At 42.9% G+C, this 20156-nt stretch overlaps 1 protein-coding gene across 3 annotated transcripts in view; it reads right to left on the minus strand.

Moving 5' to 3' along the window:
* Positions 1–20156, minus strand: part of LOC127601052 (DNA-binding protein SATB1) — a 67100-nt gene that overhangs the window by 39180 nt on the left and 7764 nt on the right. For 2 of the 3 annotated variants that reach the window (XM_052066030.1, XM_052066027.1), the window contains exons 1-4: positions 11316–13983; positions 9278–9523; positions 2209–2385; positions 1359–1485 (exon numbers count right to left, since the gene is read on the minus strand). In XM_052066030.1, the coding sequence (XP_051921990.1) occupies positions 1359–1485; positions 2209–2385; positions 9278–9494 (521 nt within the window). In that variant the 5' untranslated portion in view covers positions 9495–9523; positions 11316–13983. Of the gene's footprint in view, positions 1–1358; positions 1486–2208; positions 2386–9277; positions 9524–11315; positions 13984–20156 lie in introns of those variants that run through there. The other variant, XM_052066028.1, reaches the window with a different exon arrangement.

Below are 20156 nucleotides of genomic sequence, written 5' to 3' on the forward strand. Positions count from 1 at the left end.
TGCCTTTATACTGACGTTTGACTCTTGGGACCCGCGGAGCTGCTTGGAAATGGCTCCAAGTGACTTGACGCAACTTTCTAAGTCACCAAAAATGCTCCTTTATGTTGCTGCATGTATATTTTCGCGTGTTTCGTGCGTGTGGAGAAAAAAGATAACCAACCCGTTTTTCAAATATTGTATGGATGCGCCACTTGAGTTTCAAGAGCGTATATGACAAGTCCTGAGCGGCGTATTCCAAACACGATACAGCATCAGTGGGTATGAAGTGGCAGACTGAGCTGTGAAGGAGAAGCAGCAGCAGCAGCACCTCCTCCTCTTTCCCTCCCTCCTCCCTCTCTCTCTCCATTCTCTCAGTTTTCCTGCTGCAAGCGCCCCTCCAAGACAGACAGATTTCATTTGGCGCATCAAGCAGATGCATCTGGAGATTACTCCCTCGCTCTTTCCCTCTCTCTCTCACTCCCCCTCTCTCTCTCTTTCTCTCTCACTCCTTTGCTTTCATACTCTCTCTCTCTCCCCCTCTCCTGATTGTTCTGATTAGTTAATTACTTTATACAACACATCTGCTGGATTGATGCATGAATTATACATCAGCTGCATGTGGCCGCCGCCGCTATTATTTTGTCTTACTTCTACCTTCTCGCCGTGCTTTGCCAAAATATTGTCTTCATGTCTGCAGTAGTCAGGTGACGGACGAGGGGTGTGGATGGGGTGGGGGTGGGTTGAGATAATGGAGAAAATAACAACAAGGTGTAGGAGATGTACACACAAAGTAGATTAGGATGTTAGCAGAAAAACCAGTTCGGAATCAGCTATATGGGTAGCCGAGGGTTAAGGGGAGTTGAATTTAAGATCCCTCCTCCACCGAGTATGACTGCAAGGAGAGAAATGTCAAATTGTTTGGATCGACAGTAATTCCCCCAGTATATTGCAGTTCATCACCTACTCCGGTGCCGCAATATCGAGAATATATCGTTTAACGAATTCACACACAGCGGCGCGCCCGGTGGTCCAGTGGTTAGCACGTCGACCTCACAGTGTAGAGGTACCAGGTACAATTCCTGCCTCCTTGTGTGGAGTTTACATGTTTTCCCCGGGCCTGCGTGGGTTTTCTCCGGGTACTCCGGTTTCCTCTCACATTCCAAAAACATGCAAGCCAGGCTGATTGAACACTCTAAATTGTCCCAAGGTGTGAGCGTGGATGGTTGTTTGTGTGCACACACACACAAGGTTGCATTTTTTTCTTTTTTTTATGGCTAGCAATCCTCTTCATCACCGTCTTCCCTCCAGATTTTTCTAGCCACAACAGATATTTGCTCCGGAATACGCAAGCGTGCGTGTGTGTGTACGTCTGCCCTAACCTGTGCAGCTGGATCTTGAGCGTGACCACGTGGTAGACATCCTGCAGCATGTCGGCCACCGTGGCGTCGGGCGCATCAGTCACGTATGACAGGGGAATAGGGTTCCACTTTCCCACCTGAATCATACCTGGTGGAAAATTGACGCAAAAGTTATGAGAGTTGTTTTATTGTTCCACCTGTGATTAACTTCTTACACTTGTATGACAGTTAAATATATAATTTTAAATCAAGGATAAGAAATTAACTAAAACAGTTTTTTGCATTTTGAAATATATTTCTAGATTTTTTTTGTGGGGGTGGGTCAATTTGACCCACAACATGCGAAAGAAGTGTTTGCAAAATCAAAATTAATTAAAACATTTGCATAACACCAAATGAGTCATTAAGACAGCCAAATACATTATATCACACATTTTTGAAGATTGAAGATTTTTAAAACTTTATTTTCTTAATGGGGAGATATCAAACATAGCCGGTATGGTTTGTTTGAAAATTCATATTTAATTAAAAATATGTGTAATTAAAAAAAAGATTAAATAAGTGTATCCCTGAATAAAATTCAATTTCGCTTATTTAAATCAAATAATTTAAATAAAAAAATTACTCGATCTATTTCCTATGGTAAAAAATAATCTCACTATCACCTAATCAGACCATTATTTGGGTGTTGCTAATAAGTTGGACTCTTTAGTTACCCCATTTTCATAGAAAATCTTTTTTACACTAATAAAGGCACTACCGTATGTGCAGTATCAGTGATTAATGTGTCTGGCTGTCTCAAGTGCGCCATTCAGTGAGTAGCATTCGTGCAACAAAAGGGAGAGGATCAAGAGGCTGCGGTGGCGCTTACCTTTGGCCTGGGCGGCTGAGCTGTGCGAGTACCCGAGCGAGAGCAGCGCCATCTCGATGAGCTGATTGAAGAGCATGTCCTTGCGCACCAGCACGAACTCTGCGTGCTCCTCCTTGCTGTCAAAATCCATAGGATTCTCGTAGTGCTCCACCACGCAGAAGACGGGCAGCATGTTGCCTGCCAGACACACACACACACAGAAAACCTTCTTTGAGCGATTGCCGTCTATGCGCAATGGCCGCGCGAAGATCATAAAATTTTTTTTCTTCTTTTATGGGACAATTTCCATCTTGACCCGTCGTCTATTTGTCGTGTCGCCAAAGTGAGGTATCAAAACACTTTGGCAGGGAAATAACCTGCACAATAACACATGCTGAGGCTCATTTAAAGATGTGATTTTAGTTTCAGTTTGATGCCTTTCTTCCGTGTAAAAGTGTGAAACAGGACTGTGCTTGGATAAACGTTTTGGGACAACGGGATGGTAAAAGAGTCCAAAATAAAACAAGTTTATTCTTCGATGATATTTCTTCAAAATTTGATAGGGACGGGTGGCCGGAGCGACATGCCCAATGATTATAAATTAGAAATTAAAATTAATTTTAGGGTGATGTGTTTGGTCACTGAAAAAAGGGGGTAGTCATTTTGGAGATATGAGGAACATGCCTGGGAGCAGATGTTCCTGTTGATAGGCCTTTCCTATATCCCTGCACAGCAAAATGAAGACCGTGACAGAGTTCCTTGCTAGGCATAGGACGACATGACCAAACCATTTTTAATTTTGGGGCCGGGGCAGCGGATCTATTGCAACTCAAATCACAATGAAAAGTGGAAACATTTGGGACAGCCCATGACTGTTTGATTGCAGGCTACCTCCTAATTCTTGGAGATAGGATGAAAGGAAGACCATTTTGGATTCTGGAAGAGGGCGAAGAGTTCCATTATTGATCAAGATGCAAAAACAAATCAAAAAGGTGATGGAGGGAAAAAAAGGCATTTTAATTTTAGTAGCCAGTCAGTTTGTTAGCTGGCTGGCTGCTTCTTGGTTGATTGAGAACAGCAGGACAAAACCATTTTGGTTTCTGGGGTAGGGTGAATGTTTCTATTTCCACTCAAAAAAACCCCCCCAAAAAAACACGCCCAACAACAAAAATGTAGATTTTGGATGTATGTTGTTAGTCTGCCTCTCGGAGGATGACATGAGACAAGAGGACCGCATGAGTATGAATTCTGGTGCAGGGCAAACAGCGTCCATGAGAATCTTCCATTGGTACAATATTGGCCTTTTTGTCGAAGCGCCCTCAGATCCTTATCCAAACGTGGTTAAAAGTTCAAATACTGTAAAAATATCACTACAGGTGCAAATGAATATAGTTTAAAAAAAACAGCATTCACCAAAGCACAAAAGTACTTTGAAATACATTGCGCTAAAATGTTAAGTCCATGAGACCGTGGCGATGTTCTCACACTATTGTCTTCTGCCTATTAAACCGACATCACGTCCTAATATTTTCCAATCCCTGGCATTCCAGAAGATGCGCGCAGAGTCCTGGCAAAACAATCAATCAGCCCACAGATGCCAGGGAATGTGCTGAACGGGCTGCTTTTCCTCTTGCCTCGATTTTAATAGATAAAGATCTAACAATAAAGACTGCTGTGTAGGTTCATTTGAGAGGGGCGGGCAGGGTGGGGGATCAATACCGGCTTTGTTTCCCGGGTAGCCCGCAGACGGGCGGCGGTAAATATTGTTCTGGCGCTCGGACACAATGCCCGCTGTGGGTCCTCTCGCCAAGGCTTCGGCGAGGCCCTTCTGCTACGGATGATGGAGGTGAGAAATTAGGCGCTCTCAGCTGGAGCGCCGCAAATCGCAGGTTTAAAAGGAAAAGGAAAAATGGCACGTCCGAGGATGCCTTCGCATCCAACAATGCTCAAACAAACCCAATTAGATATCTTAAAAGGGTAAATAACAAAAATAAGGCGAGCATATGTTTTTTTTTGCTTCTCTTGCTTGTGAATTTAGTTTCAGTGTTTATTCAAAAGAGGCTGAAAGCTTGCGCGGTGATGTAGGAGCAAAATATCAGTATGGCGTTTTAACAAAACCCATAAAACATTATTTAGTTCCGGGGCAGGATTGGATTTATTCTATTTTCATTGCTTCAGCTTGTTAACAGAGGATCGGGAAAAAAAATAATAACTGGATAACAGAGGTTCCAGTGTCCTGGCATTTGTGCATTTTTTTTAATGAAATAAACTGTAAGCCATTTATTTTTAAGTTTGTAAAATACTTTGAAATGAGATAAAACAGGATCATCATTTGTGGTATGAATATAAACCCAGTGCTATTCAATTATTTCCCCCCCCCCCTCTCCGAAGAAAGAAAAAACATTTTGCGGCCCACCCCCCCCAACTCTTTACCGCAACTATAAATAGTATTGTTTGTCTATAAAATTGTTATAAGTACACCTCTGCATAACATTGTCCCCTTAACAACATTAATAAAAACAAAACAGAAAAAAAAGAAACAAAGACCAACTTACAACAAACAACACAGTGACTTTATCAACATTGTTTTTTTTTTGTTGTTGTTGTTGTTTTAAGCGCATCCTACAAAAGATTTGAAGTGCATGAATTTCCGTGAGATTAAAAGAAAAACAAACTGGCGCTACTCTCCTGGTTGTGCAATTACACTTTATTCTAGTACAACAAAATAAAAACATGTTCCTGAGGCCACAAGTACATGTTGTTTAAAGGTTTGCAATTACCCTAACGTTTATGCATTATTTTATTAGCCCAGCTAAGGTGGTTGGTTTCCATTACATGTCAGCATTAAACTAGCAAGCTTTCGTTTGGTTGAACATTTTCATATTTAATGAGTATACTACAATACTTTCTTGATGAGTGTGTTAGTCTTATAGTCAACGTCAACTGGTAGTGGCAGCGAGAAGTTTTTGGAAAACCTTTGGTCTTATTCAGGGAACTATGCAAGCAAGAGAGTCTTTTTTTTTTGTTTCCTCAAAGTGATGTTATATGTTAGTCTCCCATTTCTTGACAGCGAGAGGGTGAGAAGAGGCACTGAGGAATTTACTTTAAGAAGGGAAGTTATAATAACTTTGCCTTTGTTTAAAGCGGGGAAACCATTCGGGGAAAAAATACTAAGCACATTGTCAAACAAGAGGGCCAGATCCGGTCCGCCAGTTCATTTTATGTGGCCCGCGAAAGCAAATCACGTGTGTCAACTTCCATGATCCCTGCTAAAATCTGCACCGAAATGTCAAATTATCATGGGTAATAAATAATGTTGCACTTTGTTACCCTGTTTACAATCAGCTGAACAATAACTAACCAAACTATTATAGTTGACTGATTTCAAAACTAGTAATTAAGATAAGATAACCTTTATTTGTCCCACATTGGGGAAATTTGCAGTCCACAGCAGCAAAATTGGAGGGGGGGGGGGGTAGAGAAGAAAAAAAAAAGTGTTGCATGCACAAAATAAACAAATGTTTCAGAAAAGTGTACACAGTATTAAGTTGCATCTTATGCATACATAACAAAAATAAGTTGCATCTTATGCATACATAAGGTGGCTGTGTTATTTACAATGGTTACAGGTTTTCACGCATGTTTATTCAGCAACCTGACAGCACTCGGTAAGAACGAGCGGCGGTATCTCTCCTTCTTGCAGCGCGGGTGTAACAGTCGCTGGCTACAGGAGCTACCCAGTGCTGTCAGGGCGGGCTGGAAGGGGCGGGAGGGACTGTCCATCATAGCTTTTAGCTTAGCTAGCATCCTCCTGTTGCCCATTCATCAATTTGTTGTGTACAAGTAATAATACGATGAGACGACCTGTTGGGTTTCCCTGTCATAACGGCCCTCCGACTCAAGGTGGCCCACGACAAAAATTAGTTCAACACCCCTACTATGCAGTATATTGCAAAAGTTCACCGATCACAGATGGATCTGTTACATATCATCCGCGATGAATGAGGCTTAAGTGCTCCAAAGCGTTGGGCTTGAAACAATTCCGTTCGTGGAACTTCTCATGGAGGTTTTGAGGGGGTGCAGCACGGCTGCTGGGCTCTCCTCAGACCTTCCACTCAGAATGATGAAGGTGAGGAATTAGGCTCTCTCAGCTGGAGCGGCACAGTCACAGATTTAAAAGGAGCGACGGCGAGGGGGGGGTGGGGAACGGCCCATTCGAGGACGCCTTCCCAGCCAAACAAAGCCACTGTACTCACGCCAAGTGCAATAATGACTTGGAACCTGCAGGTTTTCCAAAGTCATTTAAAAAACAAAACATTGTAACTGTTTGGTGGGGAAAAAAAGCAACTTTGGCGGGGTTAAAGAAAAACAATATCATAATCGCAAAATGGTTTTTGGAGGATAAGAAAGTTGCAGGCGGGTAAATAAAAAAGCTGGAAGGGTTTGTTTGAAAATGACTACACCTGATTATATATTTAAAAAATACATTAAAAATTAAAGGTGGTGGAGGAATTTTATCACACAAATTTTTGTTTCATTAAAAAAAAAAAAAAACTTCAACTTAGCGACTTAAAATGACAACAAGCATATAAAACCAAAATATTTTGTTTACTTATCTAACAATTGATTCAGAAGTTGGATTCCTTCCTGGCTCATGGAGCATGATTTTAATGTTTGGATAAACAGATGGGATTTGCAAATTCAAACATATTTTTAAATATGTGACATAAAAGTGAGAAAATCCCAAAAGGCCAACAGAATCATTTGTAACCTGTGTTTTTTAAGCCTGGAAACTCCAAACTCATAAAATATATAAATAAATAAAATAAAAAATACAAAAATAACGAGAGGGAGGAAAAAGGTTATAACTTTAAAAAAAAAACGCCACCTCTCTTTGGACAGTTTTGGCAGATTAAAAAAAACACACAAAAAAAAACAATGTCACGATGGCAAAGTGGCTCTTGGAGGACATGAAAGTAGGAGGACGTGAAAGTAGGAGGACTAACGACACAGCAGCAGCGATGCAGCACGACACAGCAATGATTCTCACAGTGCTCCTCTGTTTGCCATTGTCGGCCACAATAAGTGTGTGTGAGCGCTTGTGTGTTTGTGTGCGCGTGTGTGTATTTGCATGCTGCGATGACTAAAGGAGCATTGTGACGAGGGTTTAAGAGTTTTGGAGTGCATGCATGCAGGCCGTGCGGAATGAGGGAGGTTGGTGGTGGGAAGTGGATGAGGGGCTTGCAAGTTGTACTCAACTTTAAATGCCAATGAGTGTGATTGGATTAAACTCAGCATTTTATTATTAATGCGCCAAATCTTTATTAAATCTGCAAATTCTCCAGGCAGTAAAAAAAAAAAATCCCAGCTCATCACACTTTCCCAATTAAGAATAAAGTTTATCCTGTTTACACAAAGCAGCTGGGATTTTCTTTTAACACTAAGTAAGTCACAGCGTATCCATTTTTGGCATCTATCCATTGGGATAATGTAGCCAAAAGGTCATGTTCAAAAGCGGTTTGCAGTGCCACGCTATGATATCACGATTTACAAGGGACAAAGAAAGATTTCCATTGGGCGATGTATCGTTATCTTCTGTAATAGAATTGCATCAACTGTCAATATTCCAAATTGGGACTTCATCCAAATATCTGCATTGATGCAATGACATATTGTAACTATTCTGAATGGACATCTGGGCATTGGACACAAGATTTTCTTTTCGTTATAATCTTTCTTTTACAGTTAAATTATGTGGAACTCAACGATTGAATTGCTGTCCACATTAGTTACAGTCCACGGTGAAGAGAATAGGAGAGATTTGTTTCAAAATGTTTGCAGAAAAGAGTTGATGTGAACTGTGTAGTACTCAATTGTGGACGTATAGAGTTACTGTTTCCCACCATTGCAGTTTTCGTGACTTTAGTTGTGGCTAAAATGGCCCCTGGTGACTTGGGCCCCTGGCTTGAGTCCCCTTTCACCTACGAAATGAGAACTTTTGCGTTTATTTTAGCATAAGCAGTTTTCCGGCGCAATTGCAACATGCAGTTAGCTAGATGCTTCGTCCCTGCGTGTCAATTTACAGAACAGCTTGGCGTTGTCACTTCAATTCTCAAGCTTTATGTATTTCGTGTTATTCGGGCTCCCGTAACATGTTGCAACACAAAGCATTGTGTTGTGTTGTGCAATCTTTTAATGATGAGCGAACCATGTGGTTTGTTACGAGAGCTCAGACTTGCATCCAAATCTACTGTCTTGTTGAGATCAGCAAATGATGATTAAATTGATGTACATTTGGGCTTTTCATAAAAATAAAAACAAAAAAACATCTTACAGCAACAAATGAAAATCCAGTTTAATCTAAATGGTAATTGTAAATAGCATTTGATCTGAACTGGATTACGCCAGTATGCTGACGCAGCAGCGAAAACATATTGGAAAATTTATCCTTTTTAGTTTAATATATCTTGCTTTAAATACCAGGATCGCACACCATATCCTGGTCAGTGACAGAAACCAGGCTGAGGTTTTTGTTTTGCTTTTGGTCCCATAAATCCATCCGCATTGTGTCGTCACCTCTTCATCCTAACTAGCGCTAAGCTAGCAGGGGAGTTTTTCTCCCGTCGAAGCAGACACGCACACACGAATTCCCTTCATTTGTTGCTATGACAGCGTGAGAGGCCAACAGCGAAGTAACGACTGAGGCGTTCAAACACCGCCAAGATGGGCTTCATTGACCGTTCTGCCTAACGGTTTATTGAATGCTCATTAGCTCTCTAACTATTCCCACACACTTCCGGGATCTCCCCCAAAGAACCTGCCGCCTGCTTTCACATGACGCATCCACATTCACCACATACATACGCCACACGCACACTTGAGTTGTCAGTCAATCTGTGCGACGACAATCAATGATTTGTCCGGGTTCAAAATACATTTTTGATTCGGCCTGTTTTTCATGGCCAATTCGCAGGTCAATTCCAGTCACTACCGATACACGCACAACCCTAACTGTTAATGATGCCTATGTGAATTCCCTATGAACCAGTGGTGTTGAAAACACGTAATCTCTCAAATAAAAATAACATACCGCGCTTGTGGCAGGTCTTCAGCAGGTGATTGGCAGGCTTGAAGGGCAACCCGGCCAGTTTGGTACCAGTGCTGCCCAGCCTGGCCCTCCCCAGGGGGCTGCCGTTCTGCTCCATGCGGGGCAGCTTGGCCGGTGGGGGCTTGGCCTCAGCCATGCTGTTGACCAGCTCGGCGTTCTCCTTGCCCAAACACGTTTCGCTGAGATGGTCCATCATCATCTCAGCAACCCTCGACTCGCTGCGGTCACCTGTGGAGACAGGAGAGTCAAATCAATTTTACGTGGCGGACTACAGCAGTTGCTGCTGCCCAGAGGTTGCAAAAGAACCATTTTGCTCCATTTTTGTTTGCAAAGGAACTGTTAGCAGTGTAGCAAGTGAGCTAATTGTATTTGAAACTATAAAATCCTTTTGATTCTGCTTCAGCATTTTCTTTACTCGGGTTGCTATCATGGAGTATATGAGCATACTAAGTGTTAGCATATTAGCATTGCGTAAAATATCATTATAAATAGTAAGAGAAATTATGTTAAATCCTGATCCACAGGTACGTGCCTTAGCGCTTTTGCCACTTACTGTAGGTTGGTATCTTGTTAGTCTTTGTTACAGCTGCCGCTGTTGTGAAAGCGCTATATAAATCAGCATGTATTGTATTGTATTGTATTGTATTGTATTGTATTGTATTGTTGTTAACATAACTGTTAGCATGTTAGCATGGTATAAATTCTCATTCGAAGTAGTATACAACCTTAGTGGAAATTTTTAAATCCTTAAGTGCCTTTGTGTTTTTTGTACTGTCTGCATGCACAATGTTCACATTGCCAACAGTTGGCATTTCAAAAAGTTTTTTTTAGGTTTAAGTTTACTTTGACATCTATGTGTTAGCACCTCAGTTGGCCTAGCTTTTTCTGTCGTGTCTGCTTTTTTTAACAGCCCTTGTATTATGTATGACATCCCACAAGTGAGTCCCAGTCGAGTTGGGCCAAACAAGCCTTGTTTCTTTTAAGCAAGAACACATTAATTTGCGGGGAGATTCCGCTTGGATGCGTACAGCGGGGTATGAGGTTCTGCTACCGAGCACGCAGTGCAGAGGGGCTTGGCTGGGGTTTGGTTGAGGTATTCCGAGGCTATGCATCAGTTTGGGCTTGGGGGAATTTTGCCATGTCACAACTTTACAGGTGTAGACTTTTATGCAAGTACAAAACAATACCCATTACACGACATTTTAACTACTTTTACCTTGTTTTTAATTGAAGTTTTAAGTGGGCAATTTGACACATGACACGTAAAAAAAAAAACATTAAACATTGACATTTTTAAAAGGTGCAACTGATCTTAACCCTTCCTGTTTTTATTCGTTTTCACTTTTAAATGTGGTATTATCCTAAAGTGAAAAAAATACATCTTTAAACTAGACTCGGCTCAAGTTTTTCTTGCATTTTTGTCACTTTGAAATGTGTCAGTTTAACCAGCAACATGACAGGAAAGCTCACACCACTTTTAGTCCCCACGATCTAAACCAACTCACAACACACCCAAATTGCATTTGTTGAAATATACCCGTGGCTTAGATGCAATGTCCATTAGGTCATTTGTTGGGGCTGCACGAGTGTGTAAGATACACGGTGCATGTCAGTGCATCGTGTTAATTCACTGGACCTGTCAAAGAGGACAAACCCGACCACCCCCGCATCCAAAGATCATCAACTCCTCCCATTCATGACGAGCAATGAGCCAAGTAATTCCCTGCAATTAGGGCAGAAAAGTGAGGGACGAGGTGGGGCGGTGGAGGGCATTCTGAAGGCATCCACACCCCGGGATCAACGTCAAATCCGCATAAATAATAATCATATTCACATGCTGCTCCTTTCCAGTGAAGAAAAATTGTGCATTGATGTGACGTTTTGTATTGCATTATTTACTTACAAAAAAAGGAACAACATATATAAAAATCCAGATCAGGATTTTTAATGCCAAAAATATTATAAGAATGAAATATGAGGGGAAGTTGCAATTAAGGAATTAGAAATTGAAGGAACCAACCTGGAAAGGAGCAGCTTGCCACCACTTGGATTCCTCTTTTCTTCAAGTTTGGCCAGGGTAGACTGATAAGTTGTTGAAAACAGTACAAATAATAAATAGAGCAAAACTTCCTGTTGGCAACTGAGTGACAGTGGGGGGGCGGGCGCGGAAGTCAAGCCGGCTTCTGGGAGGCTCCGTGGGCAAGAGGCGGGACCATCGACCGATGTTGGGGCTGGGGTGAGTGTCTGCGCTATGTTAGCTTATACCGCCCGGCGACATGGACGCTAAAAAACAACCCGAAGAAAATCAACAACAAGCGGGTGCAAAGTGAGAGGTTAGCCACTACTTCACCCAAAAATACAAACATGGCCGTGGGAGGCTGGGGGAGAGGCTGGCTGGCAGCCTGCCCGCTAGCCGCCGCCGGGAAGAGAACAGCGTACGGAACGGACCATGGTATCCACCACAACCGCCACAGTTGCCGGCGACAGTGCGCGTCTAGACCCGGGTGCTTGGGAAGTAGCTAGCGAGAAACCAAGAACTAGCAAATGTCCCCTCAGCTGTTGGTAGCGCGGAGCCGGAACGTGATACGGAGCAGGTTCGCCACATTCAAAACAAGGCTGAGAAAAAAAAAGACGAGGGGAGGTCAAAAAGTGCCGTTCACTTTCCCGGCGTCGCGGAGAAACGACGCTCCCCAGCCGGGTGCTCAGACGCGGGGCTTGCCGCGCTGCTACTACCGCCGCCGCTGACGCCTGGAGGTGGAAAAAGGTGTCTCGCTACTCGGGCTCGGAGCTCTTGTGCCTCGGCTATCCGCCTCTCGGTCTCCCCCCCTCTCTCGCTCCGGCTCTCCCTGCGTGTCCCCATTAAATTATTAGTTGTATTGACTCATCGCCCTCCTCCTCCTCCGCCTCTCTCTCGCTCACTCTCTCGCTCCCTCCCTCACTCACTCTGGTTCTCTCCCGGCTGCTCGCTCTCCCCTCGGCGGGCACATGGCGCGACCGAGGGGGCTGCAACATTTCCGGGGTGGTGGGGGTAAACTAGTCCCCGTAGACGAGCGGATGATTCCACCTGCACCGACCGTAAAAAGTCCCGATGGCGGGTTGCTGGGGGGGGGGGGGGGGGGGGGGGTGTTAAAGTCGAAAAAAAAGTATGCGGAGGAATTTCTAATCATCTTGATTGGAGTGAGAAGGCTCCCTGTATTTATTATCATCAACAGTGGCGACTATAAATCAGTAAAATCAATCATTCCTATTTTTATTGCCACTCTTTGTTTGTATTTACAAATCAGCAATGTGGAAACGGTCGGGTACATTCTTTTTTTCCATCTCAATTTGGGCCCTGAACATGTTAAATCAGCTCACTCATATTGTACCGTGACTTTGTATATGTGAAGATTATAATAGGACATTATAACAATCTTTAAAAAATTATAATTAAGTTTTGAAAAGGTTAACACACCCCAATAAACTACCTACCTATCTATCCTAAGACTAAAACTACATTCCTATTTTTACAGAACATTGTATTGAAACTTTTTAAATTCACTACTGTGCAGGCTTCAGTTTTGTCATATAATAAAGCATTCAATAGAATATCCAGAAACATCATAGTCATGGTCATAGCCAAAACAAAAAAATCTGGAGTGAACCCGTCTAAGCACCCCCCCTCCTCTCCCAAAAAAAGGGAAAAAAAGTGAACGTTGCACTTGTCTTTCTTGATAGTTGTCATTACACAACAAAGGTCCTGTCAACAAACAAAGGCTAATACACCCAAGTCACTGCCTCATTACGGGTTCTGCGGCGTTATTTTACAGCCAAGGAAACCTGTGTAGCAGGTCATCATGCCATGCCTTGGTGTCATTTTACCAGACAAAAATATTTGACAAGCTCCACAAAACCCCAACTGTCAACAAGTAAGAAATACGCACATCGAGAGAGTGCACACAGATTGTGCAAACACTCGCAAGCTGACATTGTAATTAATGAAGCGAGTCTTTTATATACTGGCAGCTGATGTCTCTTTGACGTGTCAATAAATCCAAATGAGATTTGATTAAACTAAATTCTTGAAGTTGGGTCCCATGTGTTGGGATTTAAAAGTAATTTATTCCTATAATGCTTGATGGGGTGCCACGTTGTACTAGTGGTTAGCATCTGCCTCACCGCATTGAGGTTAGGGGTTTGAATCCGGACTTTGGCCTCTCTGTATGGAGTGGGTTTTCCCGCCGCGTAAGCGGCATGGCCAAACTTAACTGGAATGGACCCTCATGGGAAAAAAAAAATAACAATTGACAACCAGGAACTGCAGCATTGTGTAGGCTTTTGAGGCTTCACATACAGTATATTGTTTGATTTAGTGAACCATGAAAACATGGCATGATTGACAAGAAAGAAGAGGCTTGCCACACAAAGAGGAAGTAGACGAGAATAAAAGCAAGAGTGTGGCTATTATGAGAGGCTGCCTCGCCCCAGTCACTGACGGTACATAACGCGCTTAGTACATCGCTGGCATGCATCTTGCCGGCGGAGACTACATGCTTTGCTCTCATTCACAGGGACATATGAAAGTGCAAATCTAGGAAAGTTGTGTTGTAAAAGACAATATCTGTAGACTGTTTGCGGCCGGTGCAAACCTTTATTAAATGTATTATTGTGCAATAATATAATTGTAACATGTACAGTATGTGTTACATATTTAGATGCATTTTTATGCTTGAGAAAACATTTATGGCTGAATTTTGGAGACGGGGGGGTTTGGAACGGATTAGGGCATTTACATGGAAATTGCGTCTCTACTTACAAAATCTTCTAGTTACAAAATTTCTTCCAGAACCAATTAATTTCGTAAGTAGGGGTACCGATGTACTTTGTAAAACAATCGTGGTCCAATTTAAATTTGTGGCTGTGTTTGACTTTAGAAGTTCCACAACAATTACTTATTCCAAAAGAAATTATCTTGAGGGTTGCTGTGTTGTATCATCGAAAGTGGTGAAGGTAAAAGAACAGGAAACCGACAAACAGGAAGTGCGTTTGCTGACTACAGTCACAACAAAAACTACAGGTGCCAAGTCGTCCTGGCGAGGTCAAGCGTACGTGCAGTGTGACAATATTTTCACTCCGCAACCGTAAACATCGTAATCACCTCGTCTTTGCAAAGCCGCTGTTTGATAAACACGCCGACCACAGACACTTTGACATAAAGTCAAAGGATTTAGAAGAAGACGGAAAAGAGGTGTTGCGTTCGGCGGTTAACCCCCGATTGCTGTTCCTGCCAACTGTGTGGGGTCAGAAGTTTGTCTGGTCCTAGTGAATTCCCCGCAAGAGGCGAGAACGGAAGCCTTCGAGCAGGAAACTGCTACTGAAGCGTTGTCACTTGAGACAGAATGATGCCTGGTGATAAAGTGGGGGCGGTGGGAAGCATTGTAAAAGAGTCTCGCGACTGCTACGAAGGTATTTGTTAGTCTTTTTTTTTTCTCCTCGCGATTCTAACAGGAAGCGAAAGAGAGATGAGATGATTCTGCGTTCATGATAAAGATCTGTCCCAACAAATGAAGAATAATTGCCTCCGCAGATGACTTCATCAACTTTTAGTGGGCGTCAACATTCACGTTTTTCAGAGTGTGTGTGTGTACCCTGGTGAAAGTTGATGTATTTCTATGAAGCTGGATTCGGGGGGTTGAATTTTCCAAAAACGCCCACAACCTCCATTTTCATATTTTTGTGGCGTAACCCTGATAAGCTAGCTCACAAATGTCAATGAAAACATGACCAACTTGGCGGAGCCACGAAGAGAAAATGTGAACAGGAACATCACACACACACACACACACACACAGACGTTTATACTTGCTCTGCACCATGCAGTGCCACCGCAAAATAAAATAAACAAGGTGTGTGTCAACATGCGTTACACCGCATTTTCTCTTATTTTTAAGCCGTCGTGGGGAAACGTGCTCCTTTTTTTTTCTCTCCGGTGTGACGCAAGCAGCCGCAGTCATTTCCACGGCGATTGTCAGGCGCCATCAGAGAGCGCCGATAACCCCTGCCAAGGCTTGGCACGGCCAACAGGTGGTGGCGCTGCCAGCCACCCAGCTTGGCAGCGACATGACTGCAGCAAAGGGAAAAAAAAATCTGACATCCAGAAGGGGTGCAGACTTGTACTGAACGCACCGGCGAAGCAACACTGCTGATTATCAATTAACATATAGCATTTGTGTGTGTGTGTGTGTGGGGTGGAGACACAAAAAATAACTCGAGATTACAATGCATTCAGAAATTGCACGTGAATGCTAATTCTGAACTGGAATGCTGCGGAACTGGCTGAATTGTTGAAATGTAGAATGTGAGACTTGAAGTTGAAATTAGGTAAATATGTGACAGTTCTGCATTTGGCAACGTCGCGGAAAATGTGGATTCATCATCAATGTGTGAATTTTGGGACCGTGGAAATAGTTTAAGATGTCCCCTGAACAGTTTCACGTTGGAATGATTTGAATCGGCTGCTAAATTGTGAATCATGAAAGTACGGGATGACTTTATTTTGAAACCTTGGTCTCCACTAATTCCGTGGGCAAAACTTGGATTTGTGGGACAAATTAAGACTTTTTGAAACCTGGTGAAAAAGTTCCCAAGATTTCCTGAACGATGTCAATATTTTCAAGTTAGATACATTAAATGTGGGATATGTCCCTTTTTTTGCCTGAATGACGAGAATATTTTGCATCTGCAATGGAGAAATGTGGAAGCGGTAGAACGGCAAAAATTGGAGGAATAATAATCATGAGAAAATACTTTGGGGGTGGAGGAGGGTGCAAGAATAATATGTTGAAACAACTAGCTTATCACAATCTGAATGCAGATTTAGCTGGGCTCAATGTGGGTTCGCAGCAATGTGGCCCGCACACACAGACACGCGCACACACTCTGTTTCGTAATTGTGGCAGTTCTGGATTTGGTGCCGCTTGGCCGCGTTTTTAAGGAAAACATGAAGTGCAAAAAGAGGTCTCGTTTGCCACCGAAGGCGTTTAAATGTCAATCGTCATTACGCGTTTGCTACACCTGGGCCAGCACTCTTTAAACTGCGGGACAAGAATATTTTGTCTATTTGGGAGGAGGGTGGGGGGTGGAAGGTGAAAAAAAAAAATCTGACACTAATGGGAGAGGAGACGGGAATGATTATGGAAATTCTAAATAGTTGGCTCGGTGCGGAGGTAGCGTCTTTATTTAGAGGCTGAGTGCACGTAGGTGTTGTAATGTCTTCATGTTCGCCCCTCGCCTCGCTGCTAATGGGCATTAATACCATTATTTGCGATTACTAATACAAATTAGTCTGAGTGGTGGGCGACGGGGAAGTGACGGGGGTCTTTAGCAACGTCTCAGCTCCTCATTCACACATTTTGGAGACAGCACAGGATTTAAGGGAGAAAAAAAAAATTCCGCTTAAGAAAATTAATCTGCCGTATTGATGCCAATTTGTTGTTTATGACCAGCGGACACAATATTAGGTACACTGTCAATGTCGCCAAAAGAATGACGTCGATTTTTAAAAAATGAATAATACTCATTTAGATGGTTTTATTTTGGCAATATTGATGATGATATTTCGTTTCTAAAGGAAAGTACTGCAGAATATCCACTTCCGGTTAGCAATAGCAGTTCAAAAGTCCTCAGACTAATATATGAAGTAGAAGCCGCTTTTCAAATGTGGAAGGTGCCTCAGACAGCTATGAGGATTGCGAAGAAATATTTCTGCCCAACGGGCACGTTTATCACCTATTTTTGATTTTTAATCAAACATCAATACCATAACATGAAGTGTTTTCGTAACACTCCAATTACGAATAAGTCATGCTAGCGACCGCGCGGCTATGGCTATTGTCGGCTTCTTTACAGTGCGCATTACATACAGAGCACGTGAGTGGCGTGGCTTTGATCAGGACGGGGGGGCGGGGTGGGTGGGGGATTACTTAATGGTTGCTACATGCCCACCCAACGCAGAAAAAAAAATGGCTGAGGGAGCGACAATGCGCCCGTGTCTTGTACAAAGCTAACATTTGCATCCGCTGCCATCTTCAAAGGAGTTGAGGACTAAACCACTACAAATTTGTTTTGCGAGGCCCTCCGAAGCATTTCCGGACAAATATTGTGCCGTTTTCTGACACCTTTCATGGAGGATGGGTTCATGAGCATAAACGTTCACACATGATCCAAATACATTTCCGTGTTTTCAGTGAAACAGCCAGAGTGAAGAATGGTGTCCGCATACAGTTGGATTTCAAACTAAGAAACAGCCATGGACTGTGGTTTGGCGCTGGTCAGTCCACCTCAGAGTGCTCGCTGAGGAAAATTTGTCCTTTTTTTTTTTAACGGTGCCCTATTATCCTTGTAAAGGCTGAATTTGAAGGGGTTATGAAAATGTACCCGATATTGTGACCAGTGGGTGTATGAATGAAAATGAAATTTGCAAAAAAATAAAAAGAACTGTTCTCGGAAAAAACAAGTCATTGTAAGTGAGTGTGTGCGCGCACATGTGTGTGTGTGTGTGTGTGTGTGTGTGTGTGTGTGTGTGTGTGTGTGTGGGAGGACAGGTTTCACAATATGTAACAAAGTGAAAAACCAACAGAAGAAATGTGAGACATGAGGATTGGCATCATGTCATATCTGCTATTGACAATTTCAATTCAATGACAATGTTATTCTCCCTGTACTCTTCCCCCCCCCCCCACACACGCACACACTTTGTTGCGGAGTGGATGCGTTGCATGTTTTATTAATGACCTCATGTGAAGAGCACGACTCGTAATCATCTTGTCTATGTTAAGCGCGAAATAAGTTGGGCAAATATTCCGTAACATCTACCCCCCCCCACCCACCCCCAAACAAACAAATCCACTTAGTCCCGCTTTTTTTTTTTTTAACACGTGGCGAGTGTGGCTTTCAATTAGCGGTAAAATACGGTGATTTCTTATGTTCCTCGCCTGTCCGCCCGGCAGTGTAGGAGGCGAGAGAAGAAGCAGAAGAGGTGTAATGAACACGCCGTCGTCTCCTAAGGGCTTAATTGTTTTCTAATCGTGTGAGGCAGACTAGAAATAGACGACGAGCGAGCCAGAGAGCGACTCTCGTGACATCATGACCTCCCCGATGCCAAATTGAGCTGCACCTTTTGACCACTTCCTACAGCCCGCCCCCCAGTGGTATTGATCTCACACTGTATTTCTCACATTACAGTACAGCGTTTTCTGCTGTAGCACTTTTTTCTTTTGGTATCACTTTTGAGGGGTTTTTACAGTGCGCAGGCAAGCCCGATTTAGTGATTAGTGCCTTTAACCCTTTCAGGGACAGTGGTTACTACAGTGGACAGTTGATGATTTTATCAGGTAACTGTAATTGTAACTTTTTGCACAAAACGTTTGCTGCTCTCTAACAAGGAACTAAATGGCTATAAAAAAAGGGTCCAAGAACGTCTACCACTTGGCCTTTCTGTGATTCCTCCAGTCTTTGTGATTCTCTGAATGTCTGCAACACTTAAAGCTTTGATTTGGGCTTATAGTGTCATCAACGGGTTGCAAAATAGACACAGACAGACTGGAAGAGTCACAGAAAGGCAGAGAAGTGGACATTCTTGCAATATTTTTATTGATTTCGGTTTGTGATTTTTTTTTGTTGTCAAAACTAGAAAATGTTTCTATTCAGTATAATAGTACATACATGTCTTTCACAATACAACAAGAATGACAAAAACTTAAGTCTGGAATCAACTCCAAAAAGTGAAATTTGCATGTAGCATAACAGTTAAATGTTGCATCACCATATTTGCTTTGAACTCCACTATTTGACCTTCGGGGCCCTACTGGATTTGTATTCAATTGCATTTCTTTAATGTCTTTGTAAGTGCTTTGGGGTGTTTAGGTGACTTGCTCTGTGTATGAAATGTGCATAAAAAATAAAATTACGCTTGCTTTGCCTTGCCTAGACAGATTTTTAGACACATTTTTGCCGACGCCATCTCGTATGAGTGTAACGCAGCATCAAACTATGACAATCATTTCAAGGATTCTTGAAACATTCATTCATTCATTTTCCAAACCGCTTTTTCCTGACAAGGGTCGCGAGGTATTCTGGACCCTATCCCAAGCCGTCTTCGGGCAGTAGGCGGAGGACACCCTGAACCGGTTGCCAGCCAATCTCAGGGCACACAGAAACAAGCAACCATTCTCGCTCATACTCACACCTAGGGACAATTTAGAGTGTTCAGTCAGCCTGCCAGGCATGTTTTTGGAATGTGGGAGGAAACCGGAGCACCCGCAGAAAACCCACGCAGGCCCGGGGAGAACATGCAAACTCCACACAGGGAGGCCGGAGCTGGAATTGAACCCGGTACCTCCGCACTGTGAAGTCGACGTGCTAACCACTCGACCACTGTTTCTTGTTGAAACAGTCAATTAAAAAAAATGTTCATGCATACTTGGACTTGGGAGGGGGTTTTTTTTGCAGTTTCACCAATCAGCATTCAATTGGACATGTTTGGAGTAACAGTGCGCGCAAAAAAAAAGTCTGAATGCTCTCGGCCCAAAATTTGGTACTGCGAGTCTTCTTTTTGTTTTCTCAACGTGATGTTATACCATCACTTTGTCTTACCGCCATCACTACTCCCCCAAATTAGTGAGCGGGAGAACAGATACTCCGAAGAGCATCGAGGCCTTTGTCGGAAGCGCTGTATAAAAGCGAGGAAGGCGACAGAATGGGCAAAGCGTCTCTGGGGAAAAATAAGAGAATAAATAAAAAGAACGCGGGTGTCGACTTCAAGTCGCGTCGCCTTTTTATCATCTTATTTTTCTATGCCGCCTTAATCCCTCGTCAAAGGAGG

This window comes from Hippocampus zosterae, chromosome 5 (assembly GCF_025434085.1).
Source record: "Hippocampus zosterae strain Florida chromosome 5, ASM2543408v3, whole genome shotgun sequence".
NCBI classification, from domain to species: domain Eukaryota; kingdom Metazoa; phylum Chordata; class Actinopteri; order Syngnathiformes; family Syngnathidae; genus Hippocampus; species Hippocampus zosterae.